General features: G+C 41.7%; 1 protein-coding gene across 1 annotated transcript in view; it reads right to left on the bottom strand.

The window, feature by feature from the left end:
* The window catches only part of LOC124622241 (myrosinase 1-like), a 109,548-nt gene that overhangs the window by 40,626 nt on the left and 41,656 nt on the right, over window positions 1-27,266 (bottom strand). The window contains exons 5-6 of the mRNA XM_047147896.1: window positions 25,738-25,921; window positions 18,462-18,556 (exon numbers count right to left, since the gene is read on the bottom strand). Of these exons, the coding sequence (XP_047003852.1) occupies window positions 18,462-18,556; window positions 25,738-25,921 (279 nt within the window). The remainder of the gene's footprint in view (window positions 1-18,461; window positions 18,557-25,737; window positions 25,922-27,266) is intronic.

Raw genomic sequence — 27,266 nt, forward strand, 5'->3', positions numbered from 1 at the left:
CAAAATATGATTTGTAATGCAAAACAACGGCATTGCTGGATCCAGAGCTGTCAAAATCCTGCCAAAAATAATTTTACGAAGACCGCATAAGTAACGGTACATATAAATAATGTGGCCATAACAACTGACACATTCGCTCAAAGATGCAGTATGTACCGCGACATACAGGGTGTTTCAAAACTGACCGGTATATTTGAAACGGCAATAAAAACTAAACGAGCAGCGATAGAAATACACCGTTTGTTGCAATATGCTTGGGACAACAGTACATTTTCAGGCAGACAAACTTTCGAAATTACAGCAGTTACAATTTTCAACAACAGATGGCGCTGCAAGTGATGTGAAAGATATAGAAGACAACGCAGTCTGTGGGTGTGCCATTCTGTACGTCGTCTTTCTGCTGTAAGCGTGTGCTGTTCACAACGTGCAAGTGTGCTGTAGACAACATGGTTTATTCCTTAGAACAGAGGATTTTTCTGGTGTTGGAATTCCACCACCTAGAACACAGTGTTGTTGCAACAAGACGAAGTTTTCAACGGAGGTTTAATGTAACCAAAGGACCGAAAAGCGATACAATAAAGGATCTGTTTGAAAAATTTCAACGGACTGGGAACGTGACGGATGAACGTGCTGGAAAGGTAGGGCGACCGCGTACGGCAACCACAGAGGGCAACGCGCAGCTAGTGCAGCAGGTGATCCAACAGCGGCCTCGGGTTTCCGTTCGCCGTGTTGCAGCTGCGGTCCAAATGACGCCAACGTCCACGTATCGTCTCATGCGCCAGAGTTTACACCTCTATCCATACAAAATTCAAACGCGGCAACCCCTCAGCGCCGCTACCATTGCTGCACGAGAGACATTCGCTAACGATATAGTGCACAGGATTGATGACGGCGATATGCATGTGGGCAGCATTTGGTTTACTGCCGAAGCTTATTTTTACCTGGACGGCTTCGTCAATAAACAGAACTGGCGCATATGGGGAACCGAAAAGCCCCATGTTGCAGTCCCATCGTCCCTGCATCCTCAAAAAGTACTGGTCTGGGCCACCATTTCTTCCAAAGGAATCATTGGCCCATTTTTCAGATCCGAAACGATTACTGCATCACCCTATCTGGACATTCTTCGTGAATTTGTGGCGGTACAAACTGCCTTAGACGACACTGCGAACACCTCGTGGTTTATGCAAGATGGTGCCCGGCCACATCGCACGGCCGACGTCTTTAATTTCCTGAATGAATATTTCGATGATCGTGTGATTGCTTTGGGCTATCCGAAACATATAGGAGGCGGCGTGGATTGGCCTCCCTATTCGCCAGACATGAACCCCTGTTTCTTTCTGTGGGGACACTTGAAAGACCAGGTGTACCGCCAGAGTCCAGGAACAATTGAACAGCTGAAGCAGTACATCTCATCTGCATGTGAAGTCATTCCGCCAGACACGTTGTCAAAGGTTTCGGGTAATTTCATTCAGAGACTACGCCATATTATTGCTACGCATGGTGGATATGTGGAAAATATCGTACTATAGTGTTTCCCAGACTGCAGCGCCATCTGTTGTTGAAAATTGTAACTACTGTAATTTCGAAAGTTTGTCTGCCTGAAAATGTACTGTTGTCCCAAGCATATTGCAACAAACGGTGTATTTCTATCGCTGCTCGTTTAGTTTTTATTGCCGTTTCAAATATACCGGTCATTTTTGAAACACCCTGTACCAGCTAATACGTATGCATAAGGAGCCGTACGTAGGCACGGAAACTAAAATAGACATAGGGAACTGTGCTGTTCCTATTTGCGAAGGTTCGATTGATAATGACAAAAACGCCGAAACTATCTTGGCGTGAAACTTAATAATCACTATGATCAAATAAATAGTACAACAGACACCTGTACCAAAAATAAAATACGTCTGTCATCGACTGTTTCTCAGTTATAAGTCGAAATAAATTGCTAAAAATTTAGGAGTGAATTTCACAAAATCGATATTAGTTACTTGAGACATAATACTCAGAAATTGGCTATAATAAGGAGGGAAGGAGGAAGGAAGATTTAGAATTTAGCGTCACATCGACAACAAGCTCGTTTAAAGGCGTAAAATTGGAAAGGAAATCGGTAGTATTCGTTACAAAGGAAACACCCCGTCACTTGCATGGGGCGTTTTAAGAACATGAAGGAAAACCTAAATCTAGATTGCGGGATTGGGATTTGACCCACCGACCTCCAGAATGCGAGTCCAGTGTACTGATAGCTGCGCTAACTCGCTCCGTTGGTTCGCTACAAAAGCGCCGGTACTAGGAGACGGGACAGTAATGTGATTGCAAGGGGGCACTGACACCCAGCCCTTATGTTTCTAGAATAGATACGTAAATAATATATCGGCAGGTCTCAGTCATAAACAGAAATGTCTCAATCGAAATTTTTATTTTCCTTTGACATAATTCCTTTCAAAACGTATCAGCTTCAGGTTAACCACATAATAAAAATTGGGGTCAAGAGTCTGCTGTTTATCATTGCGTGATGCAGAAAAGACGGTCGCATTGTTCTACAAGTAATTTTGTTACGAACAATTAACGTCACCAGGTATTAGAGACGGCGGATTATTCAAGAAGTCTCTATCTCGTCATTAAAGCTTTCTGCGTTTAACCATTACATGATTTCCATACTAGGAAAACGATGTGGTGAGGTTTCGCCAAGGAAAAACTCTTGACATGCTCTTTACATCACCAACCAATTCCAAACCTTTCAGTATGTAGGAAATAATTTTGAACTGCAATGAGTCCACTCACTTTGAGATTGACTGTTGCAACAATGACATTATCGAAGCTGTGTCGAACGTTAGTTCTAACGCTTCCTGTAAGCACTCGTGTATTGAGTCTAATTGTGTCGGGAAAACTGCACAACACTTCCACGCGGCAGCTGCTTGTCGTCGTCAGGTGCAATTGTAGAGAGTTCTAGTGGTTCTCCAAATTTTACCTTCTTTTTACTGGAAAGAGGAAGGAAGATTTATAACTTAACGTCTCATCGACAACAAGCTCGTTTACAGGCTGAGCATGGGAAAGAAAATCGATAGTGTTCGTTACAAAGGAAACACCCTGCCACTTGCATGGGGCGACTTAGGAAAATGAAGAAAAACCTAAATGTAGATTGTAGGATTAGTATTTGACCCACCGTCCTCCAGAATTCGAGTCCAGTGTACCGATAGCTGCGCTGCCTCGCTCGGATGGTTCGCTAGAAAAGGGCAGGTATTATGAGACGGGACAATAATGTGATTGCAGGGGGCATTGACACTCAGCCATCTGCACAACAAAGGAGTGCCCGTAGTAGTGAGCTCCCCTAGGAGGCCGGCCGGAGTGGTCGAGCGGCTATAGGCGCCACAGTCTGGAACCGCGCGACCGCTACGGTCGCAGGTTCGAATCCTGCCTCTGGCATGGATGTGTGTGATGTCCTTAGGTTAGTTAGGTTTAAGTAGTTCTAAGTTCTAGGGGACTGATGACCTCAGAAGTCCCATAGTGCTCAGAGCCATTTGAACCATCCCCTAGGAGTGACCTTCTTGAATTTGTTTCCTTACGAGTGATGAAGAAGTTTTTGTGACATGAATGCCGCTTCCCATGGTCTAATAAGCTGAAATCCTATGCCTGTGTAGAATAAGAAGTTTGCTACAAGTACATCGACCCCTTCATTAATGAGGGATTGTCAGTAGATGGAGGTGGACGAGAAGTTCTTGGTCTGTCCGTGATTTATACCCTGTCTCAGTCACGACAGTTGTCAGGAACGGCAATTTTTTTTCCTGGTGTAGCTTGGTGTGATGCCTGTATTCATCGCAATGTCTCTTTATCCGTGTGACTTGTCTGTCCAATGCCAAGACATCTTCTATATTAGTCATCTCCTTAGACCGAGATCGGAACTCAGTATCGTTTGTACTTGTGTTGGAGGACGGAAGACACATATAAACTGGAAGTTTTTGAAGAAACTTTTTAAGCCACAACAGTCACTGATTACAAATATTCGCTTATTCAATTACGATCGTTTGGATCAGTTTCATACTGATCAAAATACAGAAATGTGTTTAAGTTACAAAAACGTACATAATGGTAAGCTAGCTACCGTAATAACTAGTGTCGTAAGCGGTAGGCATGCGATTCCTCATCCGAGTTCAAGACGAAAATACGAGGTGCGACAATAAAGTAAAGAGACTGATGTGAAAAAAATGTTGCTTACCGTTTTAGTCAAGTTTAGTGTTGTCTCCTTCAAAGTAGTTCCAGCGCTTCTGCCATTGATGTAACATTTCTGGAACTCATCTTCTGTAATATCCTCCAAGACCCTCGTCACAGCTTTATGGATACCTCGCGTTGTTTGAAAATGGCGTCCCTTGACCGCCGTTTTGACGCTTGGAAATAGAAAAAAAGTCGCACGGAGCGATATCTGGTGAATAAAGTGGCTGACGTAGTACTGAAATTTGTTTTGAGGTTAAAAATTCCTCTACTGACAGAGACCATTTTTGCAAAAATCTTTCTCGTACCAAGATCTTCAGTTATTATTAGATGAACCGTTTATCGATTGATGTTCAGTTCGTCTGCAATCATTTTCACTGATAATCTTCGATCAGATCATACAAGTTCATGCACCCTGGCCTAGGTGACATCCATCTGTGAAGTTGATGATCATCCACTGCGGTCTTCATCTTTAACATTCGTTCTGCCTTCACTAAACATTTTATTCCAACGAAAACTTGAGCTCTTGACATAACCTCCTCTCCAACAGCCTTATGAAGTTTACCGTAAGTTGTCGTCACGTTTTCACCCAATTTTACGCAAAAATAAATGGCATACCGTTGCGCAATATTATGCGGTTCCATTTCCGTGACGAGAGACACAACCACATGTTAACTTATTGCAGCACAACTCACGACTGAGCAGATGCATCGATGAGCAGCTTGGACTAGAAGCAGCTTATAGACCAAGGTCAAAGATAATGCGCCTATGCGAGCCTGCAGGGTTGCCACATCTTGCAAGGAAAATCAGTCTCATTACTTTATTGTCACACCTCGTATATGTAGCAAAACCTAGTTCTACCAGTAGGTTAAATGGAAATGCTATTCCAAACTGGGGCTTTGGCGACGCCGTAACGGCGTACAGCGTAGCCAACAGCAGGTACGATGAACTCTTACCGTCTACGGCGGTTGATGTATTAGCTTAGTGAGACGCCGCAATACCACGAGGATCGGATGCGCAGACTCGCCTATGTTCGAGACGCATTAGCATTTTTTTTTTTTTTTACAGTTACAGCATAAAACTGTACCCAGATTACACCTCAACAATGTGGTATCTTGTGTATTTCTTTCTGTTACTGTTACAGTAACACATAATATGAACGTCTTACAGACGTAAACAACTACTTCCTTTCGAATATGACACAAATAAAGCCAGTAGAAAATAATAGTGAATAAAGTTACATCGTGTTTATTCAGCGGTACAAAGAACACAGTAGGTAGGCTACACTAGACTGCACATTGTGCTACACAGAATAATTCCATTCTGTACGTTTGACGTCCTGGCTTATGCTCGCAGGGCCAGCACGTACACGTACGAGCAACGTTCACTTTAGAAAGTATGTTGAAAGCGACCACCTTCTAATTGCAAATACTTCCCCACTCGCTGGATCATACTTTGCAGGACGCAACACACCTGCATCCACCTTTGCCAAAGCGGCATCCACACGAGCTATTAGGTCATGTATGTCCATGGTTGGAATACTATAAACTTGTTCTTTAAAATGCCCCCACTAATAAAAATGTAGACGATTAAGGGCTGTAGAACGTGGAAGCCAGGACACAAGACCTCCAGTACAAATCTTTTTCCCTGGAAATGCTTCATTTACACAGTTATACAAATTCGTTCCAGAATGTGGCGCTGCATCATCATGCTGAGACCTCCCAAAAGTTGAACGTTTTATAACCCGTCAAGAAAAGTATTGCAGAGAAACGTACGATACAGAGGCGTATTCAACTTCTCTGGCAATAGATAAAGGCGCAAAGAGAGTCCTTCAACGACTCCTGACCACAGGCTTACCCCAAAGTGTGGTGGTTGTGCTCCGAACAATAATGGCTGTTGTGGAGCTCGAAAATGTCTTCACGAGAGGAGCTAGAAGTAGTCCACGTGTCTTTGTGTATAAAACGTTCGTTACACTCTACTTGGTGCAGAAGTCATTCACAGAACTATAGACGGCGAATTCTAATTTATCGTCTTGTGACAAAATGGTATGCTGCTAATAAACGACGGGAACTTTGGAAAAAACATTTAAAAGAAATACATCAAAAACCCGACGAGGATTCGAACCACAGCTTCATAGCTGAAGTGGGTTTGATGTCCCAGTAGTCCATTCAGGTAGCTACGACGAGTCGTATAGCCCGATACCCTGCACGCTGTGACAATTTTGCCAGCTCCTCGTTATCATACACGTATTTTCAAAATGGACCCTTGTAAGGTGTCAGGCAAACGCAACACCTTCCATGAAAACCCTGACATGATAAGCAAATCCAGTAGCATGTCACATAGCTCCGAATAAATCGTGACATTAAATTAACCAAAATAATACGAGTAACGAGTGAGCAAATGGAATACCACAGATTAACACAAGAATGCCTAAATGCATGTCATACCTTCCCACCGTGAGACAGACGCAGTTCCAAGGGGAGAAACGAGAACAGAAGCCGAGAGCAGAACCGTGTTAAGCTGGAAGGCCCTACGATAAGGGACGGACGGACACCCACGTCGCCAGCTAACCGCTAGGACCACACCACCCGCAAGTTTTAGCGTGAGACTTTTTCGCGTCTCTGTGACGTCAGGACCACCCCCCAGCCAATGTTAAAAGCTAGAGCCCTCCAGTAGAACAGTATACATTACGATAACACAAAAAGGACCACACCAGCTGCAAGTTTTAGCGTGAGACTTTTTCGTGTCTCTGTTACGTTGCAAACTTTAAAAAAGCATTGCCCCACCACGAAAAGTATAACGTTTCTCACTGGATGGACAGAATTTTTGTAGGCGGAGCTTAAGGTTAACATTGAGGCCCTGATTGGTCAGATAAAAACTGAGCCAGATAGTTTTTTTTAAACCAATTTCGGTAAATTGTAGTAAGGAGAAGTTAGGAAAGAGTGGCTTCCGAGACGGCGAGGTGAGCGGAGCTGTGCTGCCCGCCGCCCCCTGACGAACACCGACAAGGGATTGGACACACGCGATGCCGCATAACAGCGCATAAAGCTTCACTCAGAACTGCAGAAGTCTCATCTGTTACACCCCCTTTTTGCGTAATACTAGTGTCGATCGTCAATTAAAGCTCATGGTGTTCACATTTGCCACTTGAAGTAAAAATCCGAAACGCGATGATTTTTCTGTTATATAGTTATTGAGAAGCCACATCAGCCACTGTAATTTACGACAAGTTAGATAAGTAATTAAAGATAATTGAGGGTCACTGTAGACCATTTTTGATAGTTTTGTCTTTTGTGAAACTTAATTTAAACCTAGATTATAGATGTGATATGGCATAGGTCATCCTTCGATCCATTGTAGAACTTGGAAAGCCACTCAGGGAATATTCGTTCACATTTTTGTTGAACGCACTTGGTTTTTACCATCTTGTATTAAAACATTTCCTTTTATCAATAGTGCAATCTATAAACGATGTTTTGTAAGTAGAATAAAATTTCTAATGGTAAACTTAACTGCTTTTTCGACGTTATTTTACCAGCTAACTAAAAATAGGAAAGCCTTGAACCCCTTCCACTAAATTTTGTTAGTATTAAGATTCTTTCACAGGGAGTGCAGTGGAACTGACGCTGAAATCATTAAGTATTTGGTTATATCATCGCTAGTCTCACTGAACTCTTCTGAAATCTACATGTCATGTGTGGTCTGTCGTCTCCTTACCAGCAACAGCTCCCAGGTTCAAACTAGACAATTCCCTAAAATACACGCTCAGAGCGTCGTTGCGCAAAAGTGGTAGGGAGACACGATGTAGAACAAACAGACGCCACGGAGAATGTTAGACCCTATCTGATTTTGGTAAGTAAATGTTTCTCTAGAATCTGTAATGGGAATAGAAAGCCGACTTCTAAGTGTGGCATTTTTTTCACCCTGTGAACACAGACTGGAAAGTTAGCAAACGTACCTGTTTTCGTGAAGCAATTAAGTGACATTGTCTCATGAAGAAATATCACTATAAGGAAAGCAACACGTGTCATGTAATGTTGGGCTATCGCTTGCGTACTGTACTTACAACGCCGCTCCAAACAGCCTATGAGACGTGGCCGAATACAGCTTGCAACGGCGTTAGAAATCTAATCTTAGACTATTTCTGCGTACAACTAATCTGAATAAATAAAACTCAGTTAAAAGAGAGCTAGTCATGAGTCAAAAGGAAATTTTTTTTTTAATTCTGAAGGGTAGCTGCAAGTAAATGTACAGACCAAATGCAGTACTACGAACCTAATTGATAACAACTTTTCAACCGACAAAGACATCGCAGGCCCAGCTGGCACACCAAAAACTGAAATGAAGAATCGCTGTCGCCACAGGGCCAAGAGGTAATGAAAATGAACTGAATGAGGAATGGAAGTAACGAAGGCTGCAAGGCTCAACACACGTATGGTAATGGCCTATCGTTAAGATTATAAAATATGTTGCCATGGGGGTGATCTGTGACATATAGAATAGACAAATAAGCCACTTGAAAGCTGCGTATCGAAGCACGATGAAAAAGCTGCGGCACAACAGATTCGCAGAAACTAAGGCAAGATTAATGTTGGTGGCAGGAGGAGAGGCAGAGCTCTACCTGTGTATAGTACTTATAACAGCTTGTCATATGACGAGAAATAGACACTAGGCGCAAATTCATTCTGTTCACTGGGAATTTCAGAAATGTGACGTTTCCTGTTCCCATAAATCTCCATCTCTTCTGAGAGATACAATAGACTTCCCTTAGAGGCAGTGGGTACAACCTGCATATTGTAGTCTACGTTAGGAATAATGTTTCGTTAATTGCATTCTTCATTATCTCTTTGTATTAAAATGTTGCCAACTGTATTCGCCCAGCAACATCTAGCGACCGCTCAGCTGTTTCACCGGTGCTGTAAACACAGTATGCAAGCGACGACTCGACACTATGGGGCACGTAGGGCTACTGTTTTATCAATATTTTACTCCAAGTGACAGTGCCACTTATGGCTACATATTTTAATGGCTCTGGTGGTGGTGGTTAGTGTTTAACGTCCCGTCGACAACGAGGTCATTAGAGACGGAGCGCAAGCTCGGGTGAGGGAAGGATGGGGAAGAAAATCGGCCGTGCCCTTTCAAAGGAACCATCCCGGCATTTGCCTGAAGCGATTTAGGGAAATCATTTAATGGCTCTCTCCGTTAAGTTCATGAGGAAAGATACGTCTGATTACTTTCTAGTCTATGTATACTACGACATCGTTTATTACACTTGTTAACATACCACCAGGTACATTTTTATAACATATGCATATATCTGTAACTGAATAAACGAATATTTGCCATCAGTGATCGCTGTGAATAAAAAAAAAAATCATAATGCTTGATCGTGTCATCTTCACAGTGACTGAGACACACATTCGTCAAGTTCTTGAAGAGCCTGTCGACCTTGAAGAATACACCATCAACATTTTAGTCCGTAATTTCTGGCTGCTTATGAAGTGTGAATAATGCTGATCGAAAAGGAAAGCGAATCTGCTTCCCAGAGTACCCGTTCAGATCAAAGAAATGGAAGAAATGAGTAAGATCTGCTGCTAAGCTCTCACAAACACCTTGTACTCTATGAACGGGTGTCCGTAGTACACCGCCCGCTGGTGTGTATATTGACATATAATAACTATTAAATACAGGTCATTGTTTGTTGTTTTACTATAGACTCTGTGATCCGAAGACACATCTCATTTCCTGTGAAACACAGAAAAAGAAAGTCTCCATTTTTCTCCACATCCACTCTGACAGAAATACGAGGAAGGAGAGAGCTTACGTGTACTAAAAATGAAGGAAGCGTTTCGCCTCTATTTTTCCATACCACGAAGGCACCATGTACATATCTCTCAAATAACAACTGATGTAGCTGCCTTATGTACGAAGCCTTCCGTAAAACGGATTCTGTGTGACACAGATGGTTACCCATACAGACACCTTCAGTTTGTTCAAAATAGTGAATAAAAAATACCATAATTTTGAACATTGCTGGCTGTCGCAATCCTAATTAGACTTTCAGTAAATGATGTATACAGCAAATCGATTGCATAAAGCTTACTCTAACAAGCCTTGACCAGGTTTCATTACCTCTAGGGATAAGCGCTTCATAAGAAATAAAATTCTACTTAAATAACTAAAATTACATTAAAACTACAAGCTTACGTAATGAGCTGAGACGCTTAAGTGAAATAGGAGAAATTTTCGATTAAGTCTTTCATGAAAACAACAAGAATTACTCCAAAGATACAGCTTACTATAAGAACCAACGCTGAACTAAATGTATGGCAACTACACTGAAATGACAAAAGTAATAGGCTAGCAGTAAGCACACATACGGAAGGCGGTAGTGTCGCGAAGACATGGTATAAAAGAGCAGTGCGTAATTTGAACTCAAGTGATTCATGTGAAAAGGTTTTCGACGTGACTATGGCCACACGACAGGTGCGAATTGGTAGTTGGAGCTAGGTGCAGGGGACATTCCATTTCGGAAATCGTTAGGGAATTCCATTTTCCTAGATCCACAGTGTCACATACCAAGCATTATCTCTCATGACGGACAACGCAGTGGCCGACGGCCTTCACTTAACGACCGAGAACAGCAGTGTTTGCGTAGCGTCGTCAGTGCTACCAGACAAACACCATTGTGTGAAATGACCGCAGAAATAATTTGGGACTTACGATAACAGTATAACTTAGTATAGTGCGGTGAAATTTGGCGTTAATGGGCTATGGCAGCAGATGACCAACGCGAGTGCCCTTGTTAATGGCACGACATTGCTTGCAGTTCCTCTCCTGGGCTCATATCGGTTGGACTCTAGACGACTGGAAAACCGTGACTTTGTCAGATTCCCGATTACAGTTGGTAAAAGCTAATAGTAGGGATCGAATGTGGCGCAGAGCACGAAGTCACGGACCCAAGTTGTGAACAAGGCACCGTGCAAGCTGGTGGGCGCTTCCTGATTGCCTGCGTTTACGTGGAATGGACTGGATCCTCTAGTGCAACTGAACCGATCACTGATTTGAATGGTTGTATTCGGCTATTTCGAGACCATTTGCAGCCGGAAAACGATGCAATTTTTATGGATGACAATGCGCCTTATCATTGGACCACAACTGCTCACTGTTGGTTTAAAGACAACTCTCGACAATTTTGAGCGAATGATTTGGTCATCCATATTGCTAGACATGTATTCCATGTAGCATTTATGGGGCACAGTCGAGAGGTCAGTTCGTGCACAAAATCCTGCACCGGCAAAACTTTCACAATTATGGACAGCTAGAGAGACAGCACGGCTCAGTGTTTCTGCAGAGGTCTTCCAACGACTTGTTGAGTTCATTACACGTCGAGCTGCTTCTCTACGCAGGAAGATCCGACACGACATCAGGAGTTCTCAAATGACTTTTGTAGTTACAGTGCCAAGTAAAACTTCCGTAGAGCGCCGCACCTGCTGGGCGCTGGTAGTGTAACAAAGTCTTCAGTCGTATGAAATACGTAATTGAAGCAGTTATACATCAGTACAACGTACGTGTAAGTGTGGTAAGCTAATTAACAATATTAATGTAGAACGTAAGCAAAACGAAGCCCTTCTAACAAAGTCTTCTATAGATATCGCTGTAGATGTTGGCAGTAAAAGTGAATATGTCATCAAAACATTAAAATATTAGGAGAAAATAATCTTTGTGAATTGTAGGACTAGCAGACATCCACCTCACGAAAAGTAACGACCTGTTGTGTAGGTGACGCCAGATATCTGTTAAAGCCTGTTCAAAGGAAACGATTGATTAACCTGACCCATGGGCTCCTAAGCTACGCCGTCATCTGAAGTTCCATAAAAAAGCTATCCATTTCTTCCGAGCGTAAACTGCAGTAGCAGTGGGTACCACTTATTAGCCAGGTTTCTTCACGGAATGATTAAAAAATCAAAGTTTTCAAAACAGACGGTAACAATCAGATCTTGTTCACCAAAACTAAAATTTTGTAATGTAACAAAGATACAAAATTAATAGTTTTCGTTATTACTAATTAGTACAATAACGTACCAGTTCAAACAAGTGTGAAATCGTGGAACTAAACCTGCATGCTTTTAAAACAGATATAACAGATGAACAAACTATATATCTTATGCGGTTACTAAAAGTGGTACTTAAGTAGAATTCTCCGATTTTTAATGAAAAAGTTTCAGTAAGCAGATGGTCTTGCAATGGGTAATCCGTTAGCGGACATTCTATAAGACATTTTTTTATAAATTCATTAGGAGAAAAACTGTTAAACGTTATGCTTCTACAGTATTTGCCATTCAGTCCAGTTCGAAGTACGTGCGTAATATTTTAATTATATGCCATGGAATGATGGTGTAGACCAACTCTTTGAAATATTTAATAATCTTCATGTGAAAATTAGTTTCACTTGCGACTTGCAAAATTCAAATCGTGAACTAAATCTTGGCTTTAAATTTAACCATAATTGATGATTTTACGTGAAGCAACAAGTCTCGATCAAATGGCACCTTCTGATTCGATACATCCACAGACCCATAATACAGCTTTATTTCGTTCAGCTATTCGTCATGCTGTAGTCACATCTTTTTCACCAGACAAAAAAAGAAATTAATGTAATCAAGACAATAGCCTGTAATCACGGCTATGAGCCCTCATTAGTGGGAAAAAGTTACGAAGCGAAAACTAATAAAATAGTCACTACTTTAGAAGACAATAAAAATGGGGATAATGAGAAAGGAAAATTTATTTCAATCGCTCATTTTGGTAATGTATCGTATAGGATTCAGCATGTGTTGATTAAGAAATATAGACATGATGTTGCTTTCGCTACAATCGACAGTTCACGAAAACATTTAATCCATAATTTAAAAGCATCAAATGAACCTTTACGTTGCTCTGCAGTTTACAAAACGGCTTGCGGTATATGTCTGGTGTTATATGCTGGAGAGAGCGGTAGGCCATTTAGCTTAAGATACAAGGAACACCAGTTAGGATAGAGGGGTAAACATGTTCATAATTCAGCTTTCGCGGATCATTTATTAGTGATGAGACATAATCAAAAAGGGGTAGACGAAATGATGATTCTACATAGAGAGAAGAAAGGGAGGCAGCTTGATGTCTCGGAAGAATTTGAGATCTTTAGACATATGATCAGTGCAGATGGCGTCATTTTAAATGAAGTACTACAGTTGAGAAAAATAAGCTTCTTTAACACTTTGAAGCCGTCTCTCGCAACAGCATGATGTTCTAGCTCATGTTTCTTTTCACTTCTATTTCGGAACCGTTATTTTTCTCTTCACTTAGCGGACTCTGCATTTCATTATCAAATGTACTGGATATGCAGGTTTTACGTCAAGAATACTCTTCTTATTAGCATATTGTAATATCTTGTTTTAAATCCTGCTCTAGTATATTCTTTATTATTTTTCATTAGCACATATTTTTATAACTAAAAATTTTATTACGTTTTGCTACATATTGCCGTAGTCATTATTTTGAAATATTATTTTACTCCTTTCGTATTCCCACTAACAATGTCCTTGCTTAGAACTAAATACAATTTGTTCTATTCAAACCCTTAAATGTATAATATACTGATGTATTACTGCTTCAATTACGTATTTCATCCTTTGAGCATTTATCACTCTAGTAGAGCCAAGCAGGTGAGGTGCTCAGCGCTACTTTTATTTGGCATCGTAAACAGCTGCCGCACGTTAAGTGTACTTGTGGAGTAATTCTTGCTGTTTTTGTGAAGGACTTACTCCATGATTTCTGCTATTTGAGCGTTTCAGTTCTTCTGTATACTGTACTTCAAATCACTTTTGTAATGTACTGGCCATTTTGGATGTATATTTTGTAATGTGTTTAAAACACTCTAGTTGACTGTACTGCTTCTGAAGAAGATACCCACGAGGGTATCGAAATCGGGCCAAGGCTTATTACAGTAAACTTTAGGCAACATATTGGCTGTATGCGTTATTTGTTGAGTAAAAGTAGATGAAAGTGATCACATGTTTTAAGAGAAGTGTATTATTCTCTTCCAGCTTTGTATACATGATCATATATTGTAGCGAACAAAAGGCACTCGTCTGAATAGACTACGTAGAAACTCAGTAATACGCCAGTTACATGAGTCGACGTGTACAGTCTTCCGAGTTTCGAATCGTTATTCACATTCCCTCCTAAAGGGTTCAACAGAGAAGCCATATATTGAATGTAACGTTAAAAAAACGACCCGACGCACAGAACTGTTCTCAAAATAAAAAAATCTCTTATCTGACTTCAAAATGGATAGCTCTACTCCCAACAATCTTAGGCCCCAAATACCTGTCTCATCCTAAATGCTTGGTCTACCAAAGATACATAAAGAAGTGTGTCTGCCGAGACAGATAGTGAATGGAACTAACTTGCCAACGTACTTTTTACCAAATAATTTAACCGAAGAACTGAGACATGTAGTTGCAAAAATGAATACACTCACATTCAGAAAAAACAGAACGCCTTGAAGGACAAGAGATAGGACGTACATATTCACGGGACACGTACATTGCTATGTTTTGCAGAAATGATAAGCATTTCAGTTACATAGTTTCAGCATGTGCCTTGTTGCCTAGTAGCCACAGGGTCCGTCATGGGCCCCGGTAACTTTTTCCATGCAGATGACATCGACGCGTATAACGTGCGAATAGCGACCTGTGGTATAGCAATCCATGCTCCATTTACCTGGTGGCTGGCGTTGGGTCACAGCGCTGCGCTCATCGTTTCACCATATCCTTCGACTGGTGACACGTCTGGTAATCTGGTGGGCCAGGACAAAAGGCTGACATCGTATGACACCAAGAACACGTGTTCATGCAACAACATATGGTCGCGCATTGTCTTGTTGAAAAATGGCGTCTAGGCTGTCGTGCAGGAAGAGTATGGCTATCGGTCGCAGGATGTCATTCACATAGGTCACACAGGTCAGAGTGTCCTGGAGATGCACCAACGGTGATTTGTGGCTGCACTCAACAGCACTCCACACCATACGGCCTTGAGTTGGCACTGTATGTCTTGTGCGAATTCTGTCACTGTGATGTCGCTCCTCCTGTCTGCGGCGACTCAAAATTTGTCCGTCATTTTCAGACAAACAGAACCTGCATTCATCAAAAATCATATCTATTGCCATCCCTGTCTCTAGTGACGTCGTTCCATACAGCGTTGCCATCTAGCATGTTTCTGCACATTCGTCAAAGGTAGGCGGAGAAGTGGACGACGCGCACGTAATAAACGGCGACGGACTGTCACCCCTGATGCTGTGCGATGTGTTACACTATTCCACTGTTGCACCGGATCCGAGGAGGACGCAGATGTGTCCTGCAATGTCATTCGGATGAGGTGTCGATCTTGTCGGAGCGTGGTCTGGGTGGTGCGACCTGACCCATCTCGTTGTGTTCTGTGATGGTCCGTGAACCATTGTGCACAAGCTCGTTGCACTGCCGAAACACTTCGTCCCACAAGAGCAGCAATTTCCCGGATGGATGAGTTACATTCTCTGACGCCAATAATGCGCCCTCTTTCAAACTCACTGACTTGACGGTACGGTTCGCGCATACGTCTGCCAGGCATCCTGCACCTCTGCTCAAGTCACACTGATGCATTACTTTCGGTTTATAGCGACAACGAGAGCTGCAGGCAGATTTTATCGGTAGGTGGTGTTGCGCCGCCATATCGATGTTGTCCTTGAACCTGCGGCCCGACATGGTTCAAATGCTAATCATTTCTGCCGAACACACCAGTATATATGTCCCGTGAATACGCGTGTCCTATCTCTACTCGTTTAAGGTGTACCGTTTTTCCTTAAAGTGAGAGTACTTTTGGGAGAGCCGGCCGCGGTAGCTGAGCGGTTCTAGGCGCTTCATTCCGGAACTGCGCTGCTGCTACGGTCGCAGGTTCGAATCCTGCCTCGGGCATGGATGTCCTTAGGTTAGTTAGGTTTAAGTAGTTCTAAGTCTAGGGGACTGATGACCTCAGATATTAAGTCCCATAGCGCTTAGAGCCATTTGAACCATTTTTGGAACTTTTGCCAGAGATCTGATACATTTTTTAGAACATTTACACATGGTGAAGACATCCACTACTGACATGCTTCTAAGCTGTGATGTGAAGTCTTTGTTTACTAATATTCTGATATCAGATACAATGGAGATCACAGGGAAGAAAGCTGATCCAGGTTTATGTGACCTGATTTAATTCTATCTTCGGTATAGTTATTTTAAATTTGAAAGATAGTTTTATGAACAATTTGACGATGTTGTTACGGGTTCTTCCTTGTCACCATTTTGAGCAAAAGGCGTTAAGTAATGCGACTCTAAAGCCTTCCTGTTAGTTCCACTTTGTAGATGACGTATTTGTTGTATGATCACATAGCAAAGAAGAGCTTCTCACACTCCATATTTCTTAAATGAGATTCAGCTCAAAATCAACTTTACCTTGTAGGCTAAGAGTGATGTCGCTCTTCCGATCCAAGGTGTGTTGGTATGTAGAAAATCTGACAATAGGAAACAGAGTGTATAGAAACCTGCTAATGCAAATAGGTACTGGGATGCCACGCACCCAGCCTAGAAGTAACCAGTACTCAAGACTGTCTTCACGTGTCTTCCACATGTGACAAAAAGGCCTAGAAACAGAGTTGGTTTTCTTAAAGAAGAGAGTGAAAGCTACGATAGTTGGTCCATGGAAACATTTGTAGTGCTAACAGGAAGGACGAGGAGCCTCTTTCTAACGCTGTTACGTTTCTGTTTGTTTCTGTGTTAATTGGCCGAATTAGCAGAATTTTACTGAAAAATGGTATACAGACATCTTTTATCAGTGAAAACAAAATACTTTTCTATCGTAGAACGGACGCATCTGATTACCTTAACATTGGGGAAGTCTATGAAATGAGTTGTGGCTGTGGCAGGGAGTAGGACCTACACAGGTGAGACTGGAAGGACTGTAAAATAACATTTTAAAGAAGACGAACGCCTCACGCATTTAAAACAAAATGTGAAATCTGTGGTAACGGAACATCAGGATATTATCAGCCTTGATCTTGATTTCGACAATGTACATTTCCTGATCAAGGAAACCAACATTTACAGAAGAAAAGTTCGAGAAGATATTTCCAAGAAATGGTGTATTTTCAATATGGAAGACGGCTATAGGCTTCAGGCTTTTTGACTCCTTGCCATCAAGGACACGAACACGTCGATGCGGTGCGAAACTAACACATGTAACTCCCAAGGAGTGAATTCTGTGGACAGAAACATTTTTGGGAAACATTTCTCCTCTTTTGCTCTGCCCGTCCCACCTCTGTTCAATAACGCTGGCGCAGCCATGGCCCCAATAAGAATATAAATCAATAAGACTTCTTCTGCCTAACCGCAGAACTCCCTTTTTATCCAACTATGATGGCCCACCAATGGTTGCCACTATAACGTTCGCCAATAAACCCCGTCTTCAGCGTAAGCGCAACATAACTCCATTTTTAAAAGAAAATGGCACTGGTCTTGGACAGTGTTCAGCTAACCATGGACACCACAAGATCCTGAAGCAGATCTCAACAGAGGGTAGAAACGTTAATCGTGTAGAAGAAAGATGGCGCAGAGTAGTAACCCATAACGTTCTACCTTCAGTGACAACCAACTGTAGACATAAATAAGCAACATTTGGCTACAGGTTAGGTCGGGGCTCTATAGTCGGACCTGGAGATGACAAGTTGGTGCATCGCTGAAATATCGTGCAGGTTCCACAACATTATAAAGCGCGAAGCTTGAGAACGTTATAAGCTGTTATTCCGTCGGAGAAGCTTCAAACAGCACTGTTTCTAAACGTCTTTAATGCTGCTTAGACAAATCTCAGGGTTTCTAAAACTTTATGTTATGATGCTTAATTTATGACCTTCGAGATACATGTCAAAAATAGTAAGAGTTTTTGGGTGATTTACAACTCACAAAATCAAATTCCTTCGCAACAAACTAGGCTCATTGCAATCGGACAGCATTTTAGTATCACGAAATAGCCCTAGCTTCTCTACATGGACTGGGTGCTAGAAAAACGTTACAATAGTAATAGGGCCCTTATCCCCGACTCACGTATATCCAAAAGATAAACTAGTATCTCAGATAGGAATGAATCACGAAACGCTCAGCTTGAAGTATTGAATGTTGAAAGCGAACACACTGTACCTCGAATTGACGAGCACGTTCTGCTGCTTCGATGTCTTCAGTTGAGTTGGTGGCTGGTTCGTTCCAAGCACTATTCAGTGTGATGCCGACGTAACCTGCAATATCCAAGCCAGATGTTACTTTGGTTCAGAATAATACTTCGACAAAGCAAATGTACTGCCTGTACAAGGCGTCGTCATTTGCGCCTAGATAATAAGACGCAAATTAACCTGAGTTCGACAGAGCAGTGTATTAAAAGTCAGTGTACTGCTCATGCAGCAGGTACCGGCTAAATTGTTAGAGATTGTTGGAAAGTTGTGCAAATAATGGTTTTCTCATATAAGTGTTGTTCGACCTTTGAAACTGAAGGTGTAACATTAGCTTGTAACATCTCGTAGACATCGCCATCATCAGCGCTGATCTCTAGCGCCTAACAGACACCATCCCGGCGCTCGTTTGAAGTGTTTAAGAGAAAGCGTAATAAACATAATTCTGGATGGCCGAATCGAAATAATGAATCACCTACACGAATCCAGAATCTTAAAAAGGAACAAGTTAATGTTTTTGTTATCCAAATTAATGTCTGCGTCCCAATACCAGCAAGACTTACATTCCGGAATATATTACGAAACCAATAATTTTCCGCTGCTTCCAGGAAGTATGTTTAGCTTTCAGGTAATATTAAATTGTGGGAACTGTGTGGCAACCTTAGGAAATCCACTTTTGACAGTCACGTGACACAAAATCAACAAGAAATCAATCTTTTGAATCACAAATGATTACACTGCTACTCACTTGTTTACCAAGGCTTTTCGTATACTGAATGGCTCTCGGCCGATCATAGCCAAGCATAGCTACGTGTGTAGTCCTGTACTCAAATCATGAATAAAAATAAAGTGGGACAGTATTCAGTTATGACTAAATGATGTGGTACGATTGGGTAGTCACAGGTATTTACGGAGAACATTATCCCAGATGTCGGTACTAACAGAATCAGAAGAATTATATAGTTTTGAGAGCTGTTGTGGAATGGGGATACTTGAAATGGAAATGTGTGGTAATTTATATTTATTTATTTATTGCCAAATTATAGACATGTTACCTGATTTTTTAAAAGCAGGTCGTACATCTCACAATTTTCGTTTTTCATCTTTCTGCATTTTTCTTTTGTTTTGCTTACAAAGAATAATACTTTTCAGAATAAGAGTAATTTAAGGTTGAAATATAAATAATATTTTGTTGTTTTTTAAGAAGAATATAAAAAGACGACGGATAGAGGAGAGATTTGTTAGTACCATCACCGAATGTTACTGACGGTGAATACCTCGGAATGATTTCTTCGAGCCGTTGACCGCCAGTCACACACACACACAGAAACAGACGCGCACACACACACACACACACACACACACACACACACACACACACACACAAAATAGTATTGCTTATCCAGTTTATTACTAATCCAATGTGTTAACTTTAGGTGCCCATCCGTGTACAGCATTTGGTGATTCCTTGGTTATATCGCCAGCACCTAATGCTGATATACTGTCACATCTCGGCCTCCTCCTCCTGTTCCTCCTCATTGTCTCTGTTTTCACTGTCGCTGTGGGTATCGGTGTCCACCTTCTAGAGATTGTTGTTAAGTTGCGCATAAGCATGTCTGTTATGTCGTGTCAGCATGTACACTTCATGTGTTGTTTTTGAAATACTGTTCGCCAATGCGTTTAATTGTGCCCATTGTTCCTCGTCTCTTATTGCTGTCTATATATCTATGTCTGCATCTGTGTAGTCTAAGTGTAGTGTATGTCTACTTTTCGGGTATTGCCCGCAGAAAATTTGTGGTAAGGACTATGGCACCAAACTGCTGAGGTCATCGGTCCCTAGGCTTACACACTACTTAATCTGACTTACGCTAAGGGCAACATACACACACCCATGCCCGAAGGAAAATTCGAACCTCCGACGGGGATAGCCTCAGGAGATACTTGACAGATGAAGTGGGCACAGAGTTTCACAGAAATTGCATCAGACGTTTGACAAACGTTAGTAGGTTGGGAGCCCTACAATTGAAGGCCTTGGCTGTAAACAATGATTACAGACAGTTCGTGAGAAACTCCTTGTTACTCCTTGTAGAACATAATACGAGTGCGTGCTGGAAACTAATGCCTCTGAACTTTTGCGTGAAAACTCTTAAAGCTTTTTAAACAAGACAGACGTTATTAACATTCTATATCCTTATTTGCCATCCCTAAGCCCTACTCTCTAAACATAGTCACCCTGACACTGAACACATTTCTCACAACGAGAGGTCTATTTGTTGATACCTCCACAGTAGAATGTTTGACTTTGTTGACACAGCCACAGATTCAACTCTACTTTCACCAATTCACCACTATCAAGGTTATGTCCTTGAAGGTATTCATGAAGATGTGGAAATCGGCTGGGGCCAAGTCGGTAATGTACGGAGGATGACCGATGACATTGAACCCAAGGCAGCGGATTGTTACATATGTCTCAGCGCTCGGGTGTGGTCTGAAACCATTATGATGAGGAATACGGTGCTCCATGTAGGACGAACTCTTCGAATCCGAAACTCGGTTAGAGCACGATGTTTCTCACGCTCCGATATAGTCACGTTACACACCAGTAAATTTTACTCTACAATTCGGTGCCCTCTGGTGGCAGAGAGCTGCAAATATGTAGACATGAAGACTAAAGTTGTAGAATGTTAATAAAGTGTGTTACGTTCCTGAACGCAAATCTGCTTCCAGACTTGTTATTTATCAGGTAAATGTGAATAATCAATTAAGTAAGGAAACAATGATATGTGCCTTAGCATACTCTACATGTGTTTACGTCATTGTGTGATTGCAGAAACGTTAAGGGGCGTCCTTTTTTATGTAGTCTTCAGAGTGTGAACTTTACCAAACCATCTAAAACACGTGGTTATAATGTACACTGAATTGTACGAAAAGAATATATAAATGTACACTTACAGATATGAAAGCTAAACCTATCATTTACGAAAAGAATACATAAAACCATACTTACAGATACGAGAGCTCAATCTATCGTAAGTTTGTCCATAATAAATTATTAACAACTAGATTTAGAAACAAATCAGAGAGTTGTGAAGGGCTTCCTTAACGTTGCTTCCTTAACGTTGCATAATAAGACGACAGTAAAATTAGTTTTAAACTGTGCTCAATCATTGGTCACCTTTTGAGGTAGTTGTTACTTTATTATTATAAAAATTGGTAATGCAATTCTTAGTATCGTAACCTGAAAGAAATCGAAATTTCCTAATTTATGTTTTTGAGAGGTTTCACAGTAATGTTTCGCTAACTATATATATATATATATATATAAATACGGTATCTGTCCTTTTGGACATGTCCGAAAGAACAGATACCATCTTCGATCTTATATATATATATATATATATATATATATATATATATATATATATATATATATATAGTTAAAGCTCACCGGCCATTGGACAATCTTCTTCTGTTCGAATGCACAAACAGTGTCAGAACTCTTACGGGAATCGGCAAAAAGCTGCGAGTAATGAGGATAATGGGCAGGGGCACTATGAATATAGCGCGGAACAATAAGTTGGGAATGTGGGTCTGACGGGAGGCGTGCCAAAGATAAGTCACTGTAGTCGCACAATCCTCTGTGTACTCGGTGGCTCAGATGCATTGGTTGGCCTCTGTAATAAAAAACTGAGTGGAAAGATCAACAAACGAACTTGACCGGATGTCATGAGATGTCCGCAACGACCAAACACAACGATCAACAACGAAGAAAATGAAGAAAAGGTGGATTGAGCGTCTGACATGCAAGCAGGAGATCCTGGGTTCTAGTCCCGGTCGGGGCACACATTTTCAAATGTCCCCATTGACTTATATCAACGCCTGTATGCAGCTAGGGGTATTCATTTCATTGTAATTTTCGCTAAATCGTCCAACAAGTTGGTTGGTAGGTTAGTTGGTTGATTTGAGAGACGGGACCAAACTGCGAGGTCACTGGTCCCATCCGATTAGAGAGGGATCGAGAATAAAGTCGGCCGTGCTCTTTCAAAGGAACCATCTCGGCATTTGTCTTTAACTTTTCTAACACTCTTTGCAAGGCAGGAGGTCAAGGCTGCAAGCTGGTGCGCAAACAGTGGTAAGTACAATTGACTTGTTTTTAAGAATAATACTTTGGATAGAATCTTCGATTTTAAAAATGTCGTTGTTCTAGAAATATTTGAAAATGTCGTATCTGAATAAAAATCGTAATGGATGTATATGAAATAGAAGATATTTCGTACACATACCTTATTTATGAGATTTTATTGAGTCTTTACTGCGTAGTTTCTCAAAACAACCAACTTGTCACTTACTACTGTTTACAGACGACGTCTTCAATGGCCCTACTACGAGATAGTTCGGAAGTTGTAGAAGACAAGCAACACAAAACATTTCGCTTACTATAACAGAATGACCATCTCAATTTCGAGAATTTCGAGTTTGCCAAATCGTTGTTGATCCGTTTAGCTCATGGAAGTCTGTGGATTTTGGTTAACAGGTAAGCGTTAGAAATTCTTCTAGAGCTTAAATTTTCAATCAACACAATACGTTTAATTTGTAGTCGGCTTTATTCTCATTTAGACTAACATGCGGATGATCATGTTAAACCAAATCCTGATCTTATAAAGAGTCAAACTACGGCACTTAGCAAGTCAAAATTAATTCTGGAAATCGTTCAGTTACTACCATAAAGTTAAGTAACGTATAAATTAATTGCGCTGAGCAGCCCTTCATAAGCTTAGTACATACTGAGCGACGCCTGAGATGATGTAACGTGTCTGCCATCAGGCGCATAGCCAACGAAGTAGTACAGAGGAGGCGGTGTTACGGCATGCGGACGCTTTTCATGGTTAAGGTGTGGTCCTCTAGTTTCAGCTTTTGAAAAAGAATGGGCTGCCAATCCTCTACAGGAATTTGGCCACCTACTTGAAAGCGTCTACACGCGACCCACATTATTTTTGATCAGTTAGCGTAGTTATCTATAGATGCAACAAGTAACAATCAGCTGAAGAAGGTTTGTTGTGGATTTTTTTTTTATTTACACAATAAATCATGTCACATTATGCCACTGAAACTTGGGAGCAACAGATTTTTTTTCTTTGACTGAGTAACATTTCAATCCTTCAATCCTCAGTTCGCAGAAAACCTGAGAAATCGGAAACTTCCACTCAGACAGCATATTTGCTTCTGCACCCGATTGCCTACAGTATCTTTGACATCATGCTGAATGAAGTATCGAAGTTGTAAGGTGGCAGAATAAATGAAGGTCAGATTCGCACCTTACAAGAGAGTTTTATACATCACAACGGGAAGGTGAATATGACACCTAACTTCATTCGGCGGTAATGAGGAACTTTGCCTACCAAAAAAGGGATGACACTCAATCGACGGTAATTAACACACCATTCCTATAGTGCATGTTTGAGTGAACGTGAAGCAAGCAGCGAGAGGCGTTTTAATTTGGAATTTCAGAGGGGCGAGCAGAGGCAAGGCCCCTACAGGGGGTACCATGGAAACCAATTAAAGGGGAGTCCCAGGCGGAAAGTGAACGACCGACCAGCTGACCAGGACGGAGAGAGCGAGTATAACGGCCCATCTGAGGGACGACAGGAAAGAAAGCTTCTAGAAAAATGCGTTTCGGAATTCCAAATGGATACAAAACAAGACAGTGACGCATTTTCGATCATGTGTCCAGCGATTGCTACACACGTGAGAGACTCAATGTACGCATTTAGGTGTCTGGAACGGGCACAAAAAGTCCGATTGGCAGAAACGCGCTAGAAAGGAGAAAAGAGCCAAAGTTTCGACGCAATTTAATGGTAGGGAACTTGCGATTGGTAGAGAGATTTTCCACAAAATAAGAGGAACGTTCCTATTGGTCGAAAAAAGCCGTGACGTGAAGAACGAAAGAACCCAGGTGGGGAGACAGTTCGGCTATGAGTAAGACAAGACGTAAATTTTCCTGGGCTCTTCTCTGAACTGGCGTCAAGTGCAAAACAGAACACATAACGCTCTGCACGACGCAGAGGAGTCATTTGTGTGAAAACTGTGTTCACAGCAGCTGATATCCAGCTATAAATTAGCTGTAGCACCGTTTAGCTCCAACTGTGGAGAAACGAACCAGCCAATTAGTTAGTCGTTCTTGCAAGAACTAAGAGGCCATTGTAATACGCACACTGCTCCAACCATGAGCGTGTACAGCACCACATTCTAAGGCTACGGATGAGTACATTTTCTCTCACATAACGAGAGTTTTATAGGAATTTCAGGGGAAGAGAGCGGCCTAGCAGACGACAACTCATTGCAGCTTAAGGTAACTACCGTGTGCAGAGGCATAAACTTATTGGATCACCAGCTTGCATCCACTGTAAACTCGAGCGACCTTGGGTAATCTTTTGCTCATTTTGTCACATAACTAACCATCCACTCTAGACTTGATTTGTCATCCTAAAAATAGTACCGAACTTTGAACCGGAATCGGACAATTTTCGTAGAACTGAGCAACATCATAACGTAAGTGTAGGAACAATTTTGTAAATAAACTTCTAGTTCAACTTTAATATTGTTGTGTTTAGGATAATTTAACCTTAATATTGTTGAGTTTAGGATTATTTTACTTTCCGATGTCGATGAGATGCGTTACCCTGACAGACTGTTTTTTGTTGTCTCATTGAAAACTGTGTAAAAGCTTGTATTTTTGTGCTAGTATCGCCACATTAAACGTGTCATTTCAACTTACACAGTTGTCTTCAATCCTAGAATAAGGAAGCCTCAAAAATTGCAATTTACAAAGTAACTGCTAGAAGTTTGTTGTTGAACATGAACGAAATGGTTAGGCAGCAGCTATAGGAACCAAGCGCACTGTCCCACGTAAACTAAATTAGCGATTGTTCAGTAGCAGTCGTTTCTTAATTAAGCTATACTGGCGATAAATGGCTCTGTGAAATGACGTTGTTGCAATAGCGTGGCTTTATAATATCGGGCCGGGGGTAACGCTCGTACGCAAAAGATAAGAACACGAGGTATAGGAGAATTTATCAACCTCTCCTGGTTAATTATTAAACTTCCTTATTTTCTTGTTTATTTTTATTTTTTGATTAGTTATCGGAGCTTCTCTGTGGCTGCGGCCTTTGAGGGCACCTATCTTGCCAACCCCTTAGTGCATCCCTAGCATCCTCTCAGTCATAACACTGTATATTTTCTAGAGAACCCACCTTGCTGCGACGCCTTGTACTGCTCCTGGTACAAATGGTAGACCCGCGCATGCGCCTTGATGATGGTGTGGGCGGCCAAGTAGTCTCCGATGCCAGGAGCCGGTAGACTGGGTGCTGCCCGCCCAACGGACGCGTAGCCGCTCACTACCGCTGCAGGCTCGTTGAAAGTTATCCAGAATTTCACCTGCACGAAAAGACATAGATTCTGCAACGTATGTAATCTAACCAACAGCTCCTTCCAGAGGCACCTGAAACTTTCATGAAGACAGACACCATTTTTACATGTTTTCACAGTCTGCAGCCAAACTCTTCCGAGGCACCCCTTACGATATCTTGCGGAGGTACTTCTCATACTACAATTATTTACTCCTGTTCCTGTTTCGTTCGCGATTTTTGCGTGGAATGAATGACCTTCGGTATGCCTTAGAGTGAGCTATAATTTCTGTGACTTTTCCTATGGTGTTCAGGCGCCTTATACAGGGTCTTTATTATAGGTGCAAACGAAAGTGGCTCGTAGAGGACATTGAACCAAGTACGTAGTCATAGATCGGAAAATCAATTGAGGGGGGGCAGGGAGGGGGAACATAGGCAGTCTTCCTTGGTAATTAAAATTTTTTTCCCAGGCACTGTAATTGTAAAGGTGCATTAGAATAATTATTAAATGCACTGGAGAAAGCACTTTTTGGAGATATCTATAGAAATATTGTTTTCCTTAACCAAACAGAGTGAGTTTTACTACCAATGATTCGATGACTTGGCACGTAGCTACAATTTAACACGTTTGCGCAGCTCTAACTCTGACAATGCTAGTGGTGGGCAGGAGTCTCTGAAGTATACGCAAATATTTGTCAAAGAATATGGCACACTTCATATCCTGGCGTTTGTTGACCGTTTGGAGAACGCAGATAAAAAAAAATGTTGTATGACTAGGGCCTCCCATCGGGTAGACCGTGCGCTGGGAGCAAGTCTTTCGATTTGACGCCACTTCGGCGACTTGCGCGTCGATGAGGATGAAATGTTGATGATTAGGACAACACAACACCCAGTCCTTAAGTGGAGAAAATTTCCGACCCAGCCGGTAATCGAAGCCGGGCCCTTAGGATTAACTGTCTTTCGCGCTGACCACACTTTTTTTTTTTTTTTTTGTTAGTCGTTGATCGTTGTGGACGTCACATGACATCCGTTCAAGTTCGTTGTTGATCCTTTCACTCAGTTTTTTTCATTACAAAGGCCAACCAGCTCTCTGACCGAACACACTGAGCTACCTACCTTGCCGGCTCCATTCAGCTACCGGGGGCGGACAGAAACCAGATGTTCCATACAGAATCTACATGGATTCTTCATGCCGAGATTTTTTGAAACTCAGCCCGCATTGTTCGTCTATGAGATACTCTGGTCCACAGAGAAAGATCTCCTAGCAGATGTTGTGTTTCTTGTGTTCGGAAGATTACGCGGTACCGTCCCGCGCTGTCGCTTAGTAAAGGCAATTCAAACTTAATAAATACCGGAGTTGCTTACTGATTGAAAAC

This window comes from Schistocerca americana, chromosome 7 (genome assembly GCF_021461395.2).
Source record: "Schistocerca americana isolate TAMUIC-IGC-003095 chromosome 7, iqSchAmer2.1, whole genome shotgun sequence".
Lineage (NCBI taxonomy): Eukaryota > Metazoa > Arthropoda > Insecta > Orthoptera > Acrididae > Schistocerca > Schistocerca americana.